This window comes from Colobus angolensis, unplaced genomic scaffold, assembly GCF_000951035.1.
Source record: "Colobus angolensis palliatus isolate OR3802 unplaced genomic scaffold, Cang.pa_1.0 Scaffold125, whole genome shotgun sequence".
NCBI classification, from domain to species: Eukaryota; Metazoa; Chordata; class Mammalia; order Primates; family Cercopithecidae; genus Colobus; species Colobus angolensis.
Genome location: NW_012113697.1, coordinates 6,376,694 through 6,391,520, shown reverse-complemented (window position 1 = coordinate 6,391,520; position 14,827 = coordinate 6,376,694). Strand labels below are relative to the sequence as shown.

General features: G+C 35.3%; 1 protein-coding gene across 1 annotated transcript in view; it reads left to right on the top strand.

The window, feature by feature from the left end:
• Positions 1-261: 261 nt before the first annotated feature.
• The window catches only part of LOC105505458 (ubiquitin carboxyl-terminal hydrolase 43), a 189,244-nt gene continuing 174,678 nt past the window's right edge, over positions 262-14,827 (top strand). The window contains exon 1 of the mRNA XM_011933293.1: positions 262-297. Coding sequence (XP_011788683.1) covers positions 262-297 — 36 coding nt within the window. The remainder of the gene's footprint in view (positions 298-14,827) is intronic.

The following is a 14,827-nucleotide window of genomic DNA, read 5'->3' as shown; positions in this document are numbered from 1 at the left end:
AAAACTCAGGGAAAATTAAGGAAAAATCCAAAATTGCTAAATTTACATAAATAATTCTGGGCACAGCTGAACAATAAAATATATGATGATCCTCTTAAAATTTTGCTTATAGCCAACCCTATGTGTACCCTACCTTCTCAGTTGGCAGCACCAAGCGTGAACTATGTGCTGTAATAGTCTTCAATCTTTTGACATCTTAAACTTAGGGCGGTTTGCTGGATTTAAGTTTATGCATACCTCTCTTGACTACAAAAAGAGACCATGGTCCATAAAGCCTTAAAAGTGCGAGATGCAGAAGTATGTGTCCCTAGATGCATATTTTATTCCACCAACCACCCACTGTATAACACGGGATAAATAGTTGACTTCAACAAATGTTGGTTTTCTCACCTATCATACAAAACTATTTATAGAAAAAATGCATAATGATGTGTATATAAATAATATGTGAATAAACACACAATGTGCGTGACAGTATCTCATGTTCTACTGGATGGATGCATGCCATCTGCACGTTCAGTTCTTCCCTTGTGATCCCAAATTAAACATTTCAAAAGGACCTCCAGGCCGGGCGCGGAGGCTGATACCTGTAATCCCAGCACTTTGGGAGGCCGAGGCGGGCAGATCACGAGGTCAGGAGATAGAGACCATCCTGGCTAACACAGTGAAACCCTGTCTCTACCAAAAAAAAAATGCAAAATATCAGCCGGGCTTGGTGGCAGGCGCCTATAGTCCCAGCTACTCGGGAGGCTGAGGCAGGAGAATGGCATGAACCCTGGAGGCAGAGCTTGCAGTGAGCCGAGGTCGTGCCACTGCACTCCAACCTGGGCGACAGAGCGAGACTCCATCTGAAAAAAAAAAAAAAAAAAAAGGACCTATTACATCTGCTGACCAATTTACATCCAGTTACAGTATTTTGTTCATTCCCTAGTTGTAACCAAAACTATAACTAAATATCCCTATGCAGTATTTATCATCTCCATTCTGAAGGCTAAGTATTGAATCCTGAAAAGTATAAAGTAACTATTTACTGGCATTTACTGGCTCACCATATTGAACGGAATAAAATTCTACTAATTACATTTTCAAAATTTCCCCGTGAGGACTCCATAATACAATGTTGGCTTTAATTTTGCCATAATATGTACTTTATTTATTTATTTCCCTTTTTATTTTTTCACAGTAGAGATGTTTAAACCTGCCTAGATGCTTACTGGATGTTAGTAACATCCAGAAAGAACAAAAACTATAAAAATCTTACAAAAGCTTAGTGACACATAGAAGAATCTTCCAAGGGCCTCTATCTTTATAGAGCATCCAATTGGCAATGCATCCCACTATCATTTAACCAGCACTTTCAGAAACCTACAACATTTTGAGTTGGTTGCCCAAAGCTGCTATAGCATGGATTTAATTAGCAATGGTGGGATAGCTTGCCTGATTAACTTGTCCACAGATGACTAATATATACTCTGGAAAAACATATACCCAATAACTGCTTGAAGGTTGAAGAGAGACTTAAAGAGTCACTGAAAAACGTAGGAATTGATGAAGAGTGGATGCTAGAGGAAGAGGAACTGTACTGAGTGAGATTTGTCTATTTATGTCTTCTTTCCCAAGAGAAAATCCAGTCCTCACTATGTAATATGAGTGTATAGAAGGCTCCTAAATCTGCATTATATGCTCTGCATAAATCCTTGTCTGATGATCACTGAACTGTACCTACATGCAGGAAACTTCAGTTTTTCCAAGAAAAGAGCCACATCCAGAAGCCTAAAAGAAAAAAGTAGATATTTTGGTTACAGCCCACCAAGGGGAGACAGACTTTGGAATTTGAATTAAATAAGTTACTGGCATCTAGAACAAAAACAACACTATTGAAAGAAAGATAACAGAAATGAATTACCTACAATTATATCATCTACAATTATAAGCCTTTTATAAATCGACAGAAAAATCATAGACATATGGGTAAAGAGATGAATAATGAGATGAATAAATAGATGATAATGGAAACAAGAACAGTGACTATATGGTAATTCTAGAAATTAAAACGCACTATAAGAAATGAAAACTTGCACTCATTTTCTTAATAACAGATTATAGATGGAAGAAGAATGAGTTAATGAACTTGACACAAAACAACAGATTACTTGATCTGTGGAACAGAAAGACGAAGGATTATTGAAAAAGTAAAAAGGTTTTAGTGGCCACGACACAAAATAAAAGGTCTAACTGATTTTTATTTGACGTTTTGAAATGAGATAGAGAAAAGGGGGCAGAAAATACTTTGTAATATGTTGAAAATTTTATAAATTTTGTATAAAAAAATTACTTACATCAAGGGTCTAAGTGAACTCTAAACAGGATAAATGCAAAGTAAGCTACCTCTAGGTATATTACAAAATATAATTGCTGAAAACATAAAGAGGAAAGTCTTGGGGAAGAAAATACTAGAGAAAATAGGGCAATTTGCATATAGAATAACAAGGATACAAATATCAGCTTATTTCTTGTCAAAAACAATGGAGGCCAAAGGCGTTGTAGTAATTTCTTTAATTCCTAGAGAGAAAAGGAAAGTCAACCTAGAAATCTATATCCAGTGAAAATATCCTTCAATAAAGATGAAAAACTGACAAAATCAAGGTATTGTCAGACAAAAACTGCAGTCATAGTTGAAGATTTTAAGAAGCTACTCAGAATCAGACAGAACCACTAGAAAAAAAATAGAGAAAGACGAAGAATATGTGATCAATACTACCAAATGTCAGAGAAAATTCACATTTTTAAGTAAACTTAAAATATTCATCGAAAATAGAATAAATGTTGGGTCATAAAATATCTCATTGATTTTCTAAAGATTTTAAATGTGCAGAGTATGTTTTCTGGTGAAAATGGAATTACATTAGAAATCACTGGCTGGGCACAGTGGCTCATGCCTGTAATCCCAGTACTAACACGGTGAAACTCCGTCTCTACTAAAAATACAAAAAAATTAGCCGGATGTGGTGGCGGGCGCCTGTAGTCCCAGCTACTCCGGAAGCTGAGGCAGGAGACATGCATGACCAGGGGAGGTGGAGCTTGCAGTGAGCCGAGATCGCGCCACTGCACTCCAGCCTGGGCGACAGAGAGAGACTCCATCTCAGAAAAACAAACAAACAAACAAACAAAAGAAATTACTAGCAATAAAATACCTAAAAATCGTCCTCAAATAATTAGAAAGTTTAAAATAATAACTTCTACTTGATTAATGTCTATAGACACTTGAAAACAATGTGTATTTCCTCTTGTGAAGTGGAATGTCAATTAGGTCAAGTTGATTGACAATGCTGTCTAAGTTTTTTATATCCTTACTGACTGTCTATTCGTTCTACAAATAGACAGTTATTTATTATTAACTAAGGAAGAACACTAATATCCCTAGCCATAAATGCGAATTAGTCTATTTCTCCTTTCAGTTCAGTTTTTGTTTCTCGTTGTTTGAAGCTCTATCGTTGGATGTGCGTATTCACTTAGGAATTTTTTTTTTTAAGCCCTCTTGAGGAGTTGACTGCTTTATCATTATAAAATTACTCTCTTTGTTCCTGGCTATATTTCTTGTTCTAAAGTCCATAATGTATTATATTAATATTAGCCTCTTCAGGGTTATTTTGATTAGTGTTTTTATGGCTTTTTTTCCCCCCATCTTTTGGACCTTTTATCGGTCAGGTTTACAATGTAATAATTTATATACAGTTACATCTGCTGTCTTTACTAGTACAGTCTCAGGGTTTGAACAAATATCTGGAGCCATGCAGTCACCGAGGCAATCAAGGCATAGCACATTTCCATCATCCCCAAATATCCCACATGCCAGATTACAGTCAGTCCCCTCGCCATGCCTCTATTCCTGTCAACCCCCAATATTAATTGTCTTCTAGAATGCTGTGTAAATTAGATTATATAGAATTTACTTCATCACACACCGGGTCCTATTGTGGGGGGGGAATAGCATTAGGAGATATACCTGATGTAAATGACGAGTTAATGGGTGCAGCACCCCAACATGGCACATGCATACATATGTAACAAAACTGCATGCTGTACACATGTACCCTAGAACTTAAAATATAATAAAAAAATAAAATTAAAAAAATTAAAAAATAAAAAAATTAACTTTTTATTTCACAGCTCTTGCATTTAACATTGTTTTTTAGTTTTATCCTTATTACTATATGTATAAGTAAGTCTTGTTAACGCTAAGTAGTATTTCATTGTGCGAATTTACCAGAGTTTGTTTAAATGGATCAGTTGATGGGCATTTGGGTTGCTTCCAGTTTTCAGCGATTATGAATAAAGCTGCTGTGAACATTTTTGTACATGTCTTTGTTTGGACTTATGTTTCTATTTCTCTTGAGGAAATGTCTAGAAATGAGCATGCTGGGTCATATGGTAATTGTGTGATATTATAAAATACTACCCAACATTCTTCAGAGTGTTTCTAGCTATGCATTTCTGACACTAATGAATGCTTCAGTTATTTTATATCTTCACCAGAACTTAAAAAATTACCCCTGGTAAAGGTATGTTCTGTTTTCTCATTTCATTTTCCTGATGATTAGTTATATTGGCCATCTTATGCTTGGTTGCCTAGCATCTGTTTAAAATTTTTTTCCCACTAAGAAAGACAAAACTAAGTTATTGTTTCATTATTGAGTTGTTGATATGTTTTGTGTATTCTGGATACAAGACTATTATCAGACACGTGTTTTTCAAATAGTATTTACAGTCAGTTCCCTAAGAGTTTCTTTTAAAGTGTCAATTTTTAAAATTGTTGTAAAGGCCAATTTATCAGTGTTTTCTCTGATATTTAATATATATAGTGTCATTCATAAGAAATTTTTGCCTAACCTAAGGGAAAAATATATTCTCTAACATTTATTTTTGAACATTTATTGTTTTAAATTTTTCATTTAGGTTTATAAACCAGGTAAAGCTATTTTTTTTTAAACTTGGTGTGAAGTCAGGGTTGATTGTCAAATGTTCAAGCTACCTTGCATATATTGGAGAAACCACATTTGATCATAAAGTATTTTCCAATTAATGTATTTCCAGATTCTTGACAACATTTTTAAAACTATCTTTGCGCTAAATTCATGAGAGATATATATCTATAGTTTTTTGTTCTTTCTTTTCTTCCTCTCTTCCTTTTTCTTTCTCTTCCTCCTTCTCCCTGCCCTTCTCTCTCTCTCTCTCCCTCTCTCTGTCTCTCTCTCTCTCTGTAGCCCAAGGTCTGACAATCAGGATACTTTTTTAGTATTTTGAGAACTATAATAGACATTGTCATTTCAGCCATGGTTTTAGATCAACTCAAGTCTATTGTTAGTACTTCTTTCCTTCCAACAGTGGGGTATGGATGAAGCAGGAGTATATAACTTAGTTCTATAGCCTAATGCAGGAAACCTTAGTGGCATAGCCATTATGCTACCCACCATCTCTGTTATTGGCCAACATTGTTTTGTAGGACACTCAATGCCCCCCAACCCCTTGTACTTCTTTTCCTATTCACCTCCCAATTGCCAAAAAGTATTTGTCTTTTTCTTTCTACCTTTATTAACTTCACCCAAATAAATTAATCTTGGCAACTACTTCTTCAAAGTTCATGTACTTTTAAGTTCTTCTCCTGTAGTCCATAGTCTAATCATTTAGGGCCCTTGTTCACTATTTTCAGAATTATGACGGACTTCATCATTTTGCAGTTGTTTTAGATTTAGCCTTCAGTCTATTGCTAGCTTTCCAGTTCTGATTTCCTATAACTGAGAGGAGATGGGAGAATAGCGTAAGAAATTGTGCACTGATTTTTTTCAAAAAAAACTTACAGTTAACTTGATGTTTTGTCATATTTCAATTATGTTAAGGGTGTGGAATATGTGTTGTTTTCTTTTCTCTTCCTATTTTGTTTTTGGAAGACAGTGAAAGAAGGGAGCTAAGTAGCTGCCTATTTCTCCGGCTCCTCAGAAGTCCCCATTATCTCTTAAATAGATTATTTTAAATGCAAAACAAAACAAATCTTTTGCCATTTTCTTAATTTTCAAAATTGTTTTCTCGAAGAAAACCCTTTAAGATTTTTTGTACTGCATGTCTGCTAGTAGATAAATTCTATCAGCTTTTGTTCATTTAAAAAAAGTCTTCAGTTTATCTATGCATAGAATTCTAAGTTGACAGAATTTTTCTTTCAATACTTGAAAAATTTCACTGCATTGTCTTCTAGTTTGCACCATGGCTAGCTAATAACCTACTGTCATTCTTACCTTTGTGACATTGCATATAATTTGTATTTTGTTCCAGTTACCTTTAAGTTTTTTCTATTTATTACTCCTCTTAAGCAATTGAGCTTTGATATGCTTTTGAGTTTATGCCCAAATGTCAGATAATAAATTATATCAATATGTATCAAGTTTAGTATAACCTGTCTCTATAATAAATCCACAAAGTGTTAAAAAGTTGAAATAAAGTAAATTAAGTTTTGTTGACAAAATCATATAATAGTGGAGTCTAGTGAATGTTACACATAAATATTCCATTCTTGGCTTTGCAGCCTGATATTTATATGATCTTTGGAATATAATTTGTCCTCCTTAAATAAGTTACTTAGACAATCTTTTCCTGAACTCCTATATTAACACACTTTTTGTAATTTGTAATCATTTGTCTTATATATTCATTAATTCAAGCAGTATTTAATTTGAAATTTTCTAACCTTAGACTTGCAAGTTTCATCTGGCCAGATGTATCTATCATATTAGAGATGTGAATGATGCCACTTAAATTAAAATAGGATTTCATTTTTAAAAGCAAATACTGGAAATTGTAAATCATATTTTTTGTCATAAGTCTGAAACAGTGTGGAAATCTTACAATCTTAGAAAGTGAATTATATGTTGAAGGCAATTAACTCTGCTAACCATAGCTTGGCTTTTTCAAGTTGACAGGGCCTTTGTGTGACATTCACTGTTTGATAAGACTAACATATAATTGGCCAGACTGGGCCTCTTCTCATATTCCTAGGGTTTATTTTAGTTTCATAAATATATATGTATGGAATAAAGCTGATAACATTCTTGAAAATTAATGATTCTGTTGTGTGTTAGTGATAAGGGAACAAACAAATCTGCAATATGGTACTAAGCCTTATTTTGGTATGAATACAATTTTTTGAATTTTTGATATCAACAAATATTGAGTGCAAAATCCTTCAGAGACATCAAAGATAATGGCATGTTTCACAGAAAGAAGGCCAAACCGTCTTTAATCAGTTATTAAATATGTGAATGTAACTAAAGTGCAATATAATTTATAACAGCATTTCAAGTTCTTAGGGTTTTATTGCATTACCATTCCATGGAAATTTTTTTTTTTTTTGAGATGGAGTCTTACTCTGTCACCCAGGCTGGAGTGCAGTGGCCAGATTTCAGCTCACTGCAAGCTCCGCCTCCCGGGTTTATGCCATTCTCTTGCCTCAGCCTCCCGAGTAGCTGGGACTACAGGTGCCCGCCACCTCGCCTGGCTAGTTTTTTGCATTTTTTAGTAGAGACGGGGTTTCACTGTGTTAGCCAAGATGGTCTCGATCTCCTGACCTCGTGATCCGCCCGTCTTGGCCTCCCAAAGTGCTGGGATTACAGGAAAATATTTTCTTATAGATACATTTCAAATTGTACTCGTGTTAGGGAAAATTATTTTCCTGACCAAAATCAAAGTGGCAAGTGCATTCTTTTTGCACTAACAACACAAAACAAAAATAATTTTGCATAACACTATTGTCTTTTTATTTAACAAATAATAATTGTGGAACTCTGAGGAACTATAGTGTAACAAAAATAAATGACACATTCTTTACCTTCTAGAAACTTTTCACCTCAGATTTTCTAGTTAGTTTCTCAATTTTAGCACAAAGTGACGTATTTTAGGCCTGTTATAATTTTTCTTATCTTAGCATATTTCTCTTTATTAAAAAATACATGCATTAGGGGATGTAAGAAATCACTGATTAATTCCCACTGCTGAATGTACAATAAACTGTCTAATTTTATTGAAAATGAGATTGTTCAATATTAGGAAAATTCAGTAGCTTCCCATTTATTTAAAATGGTATGGTGGCAGGGAGTCAGTTGTCAACTGATAGAGGAAACTACCTTTAAAAGTCTTTCCCTACTGCCTACACAATTTGGTTTTGAACTCTGATTTGGTTATATATTTCTCACTGAAGTCCTCCTGTCTCAGTCTCCCATGTGGCTGGAACTACAGGCATGTGCCACCATGCCTGGCTATTTTTTTTTTATTTTTGGTAGAGGTGGGGTCTTGCTATGTGGGCTGGACTTATCTTAAACTCCTGGACTCAAGCGATCCTCCTGTCTCAGCCTCCCAGAATGCTAAGATCACAGGCATAAGCCACCACACCTGGCTAATTTATTTATTTGTTTGTTTATTTTGTGAAAACAGATTTCACTATGTTGCCCAGGCTGGTCTTGAACTCCTGGCCTCCAGAGATCCTCCTTCTTTGGCCTCCCAAAGCCCTGGGATTATAGGCATGAGTCACTGCTCCTGGCTCTCCTCAGAGTCTTAATACTTGTGTCAAAATGTTATTTTAGAGCTGTCAAAAGGAACTATCTTAAAGAATATGCGTCAGATGCAAATCTTCTGCCTATTCCCCTTCATCTGTTTCCACGTGTGTTTAAGGTTAGAAGTTGAAGAGGACTACTTAGCATGTATCTGAAGCAATATAACTTCTCTATGAATTGTGGCCCAGCTCACCAGGAAATACACTAGGATTTAGAAAAATGCTTTGAAGTGACAAAATGTAGACATTTACCTGGACTTTTACCTTTTATGTTGAATTGACTAGGAATTGGGAAATGATGATTGCAATAGGAAAGTTAAGAACAAATGTCATCTATCAAATTGTTATTATTCATATTATTTAGAAAAACACCCTTTATTCACATACCTTTCCAGGTTTGGATTCTAATTTCACCATTCTAGGAACTCCTCACCTCCTCAGACTTCTCTACATGGTTTCTTAATTTTAACACAAAGTGATGTATTTTAGGCCTGTGATAATGTTTTATGCTTAATGCTAGTCTACATGACTTAATCTCGGATCCGTGAAATGAGGATTAAAAAAAACTACCCAATACAATTTTATTACAATGAAATCATTTACTCTAGCCTCTATATATAAATTGCTTAGACAAGTGGCTAGCACTTAAGGGTATACACACACACACACACATGAATATATGTATAACTGTGTATATTTGTATATAATAACAAATTTTTATGCATATATGTATACATATTATGTTTGTGTATATATATGTATATATATTATATTTATATATTTGTATATAATAAAAAATGTGTGTGTGTGTATATATATGTATATATATTATCTCCCTAAATTGGTTGAAAATTTATTTAGGGCAATAAATAACATTTTCTACTTTGTTTGTTTGTTTTTCTCATATAATTAAAATCCTTCTAAGAACACAAGAAGGACCCAAAAGCTTGCATAAAGACTAATCAGGAACATATTAAAGTGAGTCTCACTGTCTCAATCATTGTGCTGGGGATTTTATGGCTATTTCATCTAATTCTTTTAACAATTATTGAAGCAATTATTTTTAGGCACATTTTAAATATAAGAAAACTGGCCTTAAGTAATTTCTCTCAAGCTTGCAAACCTAGCACATAGCATAGCCTACTTTGCAGCATATTTTATTCTTATTCTGTTTTCATTGTTCTTTTCACACATCATCATTGCCTAGTCTGCCTAATTGAATTAATGAATATGTGAGGAATCTATATCAAAAGATTCACACTTCCCTATGCTTTTATAACAAAGACTTTTTGTTTTTAAATTTAGGACTTTTTAGAAAATGAGAGTCAACACTGTAGATAATAAGAATGATATTTGGATCATACCGTCTACAGAGAAATGTTCAAATTGTGGTTTACTATTCTTTTTATTCAGAAGCCTCAAAAAGGAGAAACATAATAAAATACATCCTTAAATGTGGTTTAAGAAGTAACATTCTTTGAAATAGTTTTGTTTTGTATAAGATACTAAATTTAAATAATTCTTGGCTAATTTAATATTTGGCTTTGTTTAATCCATTCAGTGTTTACTAGATGATTATTGTCCATTTTTTGTATTAATGTACTTGATAATAATAGTAAGAATGACTCATTAGTATAAGACTACAAGATTTCCAGAGTGTCGTGTCTTAAAATTCCCTAAAACCTGTGAGTGTTACTTTTGATGAAGTAATAAAAAATATTTGTTGGAGAAAATTATGTTACAAATTTTATTCTATTAGCCAAAAGATAGTCTGAAAGGAATGGTCATTATGCTCTTACATTCAAAAATTATAACTGACATGATAAACTACAAAATTTAAACTTTAGAAATAGAGAAAAAATACACATATATGTAATTTATACTTGACAAATTAAAAAAATTACATTAAAACTGTTACACACAAACATCAGACACACACACACTCATGTTTGCATCAATTTAATGTAAATACAAGTGAACAAACAGAAAACATTCAGGATGGCATTCATAAAACATTTTCTGAGTACCCAGAGAATTCTAGGTAAATTGGAGAACCAGGCAAAATTTTTCACAGATTTTAATTGATATTCAGTAAATTAGAAATAAAAGAGATTTTGTTTAGTTTCTTTAATAATGCTTTATAAATCTAGTATGCCACCTTATCTCAGGCAACAAAAACTGTGTTATTATTTCTATTTGAATATGGATACATGCATGAAACATTTTTCTGCTATGACATGCACTAATCCATCATATAATTACAGAAGCAAAACACTGACACATAAAATATTTGTTATAATGGATTTTACTACATTTTATACTGATAATAAACATCTCAACTGTATAATTCCCACTTTTTTCAATGTCAGAAAAATGACACACACACACAAACCCTTGATTTGTTTTGAATTATCCTTCTTGAAGTTTTAAAAATAAAATATTGATTGGAAAGAACTTGAAAATAGAGCTTGACCTCCAAATATATCCACATCCTAATTCCTGGAACCTGTGAATGCTACATTACATGACAAAAAGGACTTTAATTAAGTTAAAGATCTTGGCGTGGCGGGATTATCTGGTTTATCCATGTGGGCTGTAAATGTAACAAGTGTATCCTCATAAGAGGGAGAAATGGAAGATCTGACTACTGAAGATGAGAAAGCAATGCATTGTGAGACATAGAGATGAGAGTGATGTGGCAGGCAAGAAGCCGCGGATTTCCAGTACCTGCCAGAAGCCAGAAACAGCAAGCAATTTTCTCCCTAGAGATTCCCGAAGGGTTAAGCCCTGCTGACATCTTGACTTTACCCCCCAAAAAAGTGACTTCTAATTTCTGGACTTCAGAAGTGTGAGAAAATAAGTGTGGTGTTTCGAGACACCAGATTTTCAGAATTTATTACTGTGGCCACAGAAAACTAATACAAGAGTTTACTTTTTTTTTTTTTTTAAGTAGTCTTTGCTTACCCTATTCCCCCTCTGATTTTACTAATTCAGCATTTCCCAATACTTAAGTAAATTTTCACTCCTCATTTTATTTCTTGTTCCCATTTTCTTCTTCTACTACTACTGCTACTACTAATACTGCTACTACTACTGTTACTATTACTGCCACCACCACAGAAAATATAGATTATGCTGAGCATTTATTGGGAGCTCACTGTATGGAAGGCACTGCTCTAAGTGATTTAAAAATTCATTTCGCAAAAAACTCAGTCAGGTTTCTACTCACATCTTATTTTAAGAATGAAAAATCAGAGATATCAAAAGCTAAAGTAACTATCTTAAGTTAAATAGCTACTAAAACAAAGAATTAGGATTTGGAACCTAAGCAGCCTAGCTCCAATGTTCACTGCTTCCCATGGATCCAAACCAGATATGGCTTTCAAATGACAGGGAAAACCACAACTAATTCAAAAAATAAAACTTAGTCTTAATTGAATACTTGTTCATGTTCTACTTTCTACCTTTTTCTGAATTCCCAGTAATTTTTTTTTTTTTTTTTTTAAATAGAGTCTTTTCTTGTCATCCAGGCTAGAATACAGTGGCGCAATCAAAGCTCACTGATGCCTTGAGATCCTGGGCTGAAGCCATCCTTCCATCTTGGCCTCCCACATAGCAGATACTATAGGACCTTGCCAATAATTAAAAAAAAAAAAATGTACAGAAGAGGGGTATTGCTATGTTGCACAGGTTGGCCTTGAACTAGCCTCAAGTGATCTTACTGCCTCAGCCTCCTGCCTCACCCAGACACAAGCCACCACTCCTGGCCTAGTTAATATTCTTTGTTTACATTTCTTGTAATTGTATTACACAGTTTCATAATATTTATGTATCCTAGTGATACAGAAGGGGACAGGAAAGTGCTGAGAGGAGAAGGGTGGGTCCCTGGTGAGGGCTCTACCCCTGGGCTTGTGCCCATGGAACTAGGTGAGGGCAAGCACTCCTGCCTTTGCACCCAAATGTTGTATTTCCTGAGATCACCTTAGTCCACCACACCCCATCCTGTGCCTGTAAAAACTCCGAGACCCTAGTGGACACAGATACAAATGGCTGAATGTCAAGACGATCACACAAATGTAAGAATATACAGCAGCTGGATGTCAAGAGTAATGCACCAGTGTAAGAGCAAACCGACAGGCACCAGCAGGCAGTCTGTCCATAGACCAGAGGAATGATGTGGAATGGTTGGAGGAGAGCCCAGCCACTGAGAAGCCCTACTCCAGGGGAAAACCGCCACCTTCCCACTCCATCTCCCTTCTGGCTCTCCCATCTGCTGCGAGTTGCTTCCACTCAATCAAACCTTGCACTCATTCTCCAAGCCCACATGTGATATGATTCTTCCCCTATACCAAGGCAAGAACCCCAGAATACAGAAAGCCCTCTGTCATTGAGGTAAGGCAGAGGGTCTAATAGAGCTGATTAACACAAGCCAACTACAGACGGCAAAACTGAAAGAGTGCCCTGTGATGCACGCCCACTGGGGCTTCAGGAGCTGTTAGCATTCACCCCGAGAGGCTGCCGTGGGGTTGGAGCCCTAAAACTTGCCCATCTACATGCTCCCATAGAGATTTGATCAATGGGGTACTGAAGAAATGAGCCACTCCCCCTGTCTCATGCCCTGTGAGGGGTATAAGGGAACTTTTCTCATTTCAACAGTGTAGTATTTTAAGTATAAAATGCTTCCTCGATATTTGAAGATTAGTACTCTCAAGCAGAAAAACTAAAGAATGTGTTTGAAAATATTAGCTTGGTACAGAAGTAAGGGTAGTTTTTGCATTGTTGTAATTTGCCATTTGATATTGGAATACATTCTCAAATAAATGTGGTTATGTTATACATCATTTTAATGGGCGTTTCTCACTGTTTTTTTTTTTTTTTTGCTAATGACTTATTACTTGTTGTTTACTTTGTATTTATTTTAGACTCTGGAAATGATGTTAGACAAAAAACAAACTCAAGCAGTTTTCTTATTTGAGTTCAAAATGGGTGCTAAAGCAGCAGAGACAATTTGCAACATCAATTCATTTGGCCCAGGAACTGTTAACAAACATGCAGTACCATGGGAGTTCAAGAAGTTTTGCAAAGGAGACGAGAGTCTTGAAGATGAGGAGCATAGTGGCTGGCTATTGGAAGTTGACAGTGACCAACTGAGAGCATCATTGAAGCTGATCCTCTTACAACTACACGAGAAGTTGCTGAAGAACTCAACGTCGACCATTCTACGGTCATTTGGCATTTGAAACAAATTGGAAAGGGGAAAAAGCTTGATAAGGTGGGGTGCCTCTTGAGCTGAGTGAAATAAAAAAGAATCGTTGTTTTGAAGTGTCGTCTTCTCTTATTCTTCACAACAACAATGAATAATTTCTCAATTGGATTCTGATGTGTGATGAAAATGGATTTTATACAACAACTGGTGACAACCAGCTCAGTGACTGGATTGAGAAGAAGCTCCAAAGCACTTCCCAAAGACAAATTTGCACCAGAAAAAGGGTGTGGTCACTGGCGGTCTGCTGCCGGTCTGATCTACTAGTTTTCTGAATCCCAGCAAAACTATTACATCTGAGAAGTATGCTCAGAAAATCAATGAGATGCACCAAAAACTGCAATGCCCAGCCGCCGATATTGGTCAACAGAAAGGACCCAATTTTTCACGACAATTCCCAACCACATGTCGCACAGCCAATGTTTAAAAGTTGAGTAAATTGGGTTGGGAAGTTTTACCTTAACCACCATATTCACCTGACCTCTTACCAACCAACTACCACTTCTTCAAACATCTTCTACAACCAGCAGGATGCAGAAAATGCTTTCCAAGAGTTTGTCGAATCCTGAAACGTGGATTTTATGCTACAGGAAAAAACAAACTTATTTCTCATTAGCAAAAATGTGTTGATTGTAATGGTTCCCATTTTGATTAATAAAGATATATTGGAACCTAGTTATAATGACTTATAATTCATGGTCTCTAACTGCAATTAGTTTTGCACCAACCTAATATAATCTTGCAATAATCTACTGAGAAGTTTGTTCCTTTCCAAAGAGACAATCGCTTTCCACATATATATGCATTTATGGAAAAACAACTTTATAATGAAAAGCAAAAAGCATTTTCTGAATTATCAGTAAGATTTTACTCTTTCTGGCCGGGCGCGGTGGCTCAAGTCTGTAATCCCAGCACTTTGGGAGGCCTAGACGGGTGGATCACGAGGTCAGGAGATAGAGACCATCCTG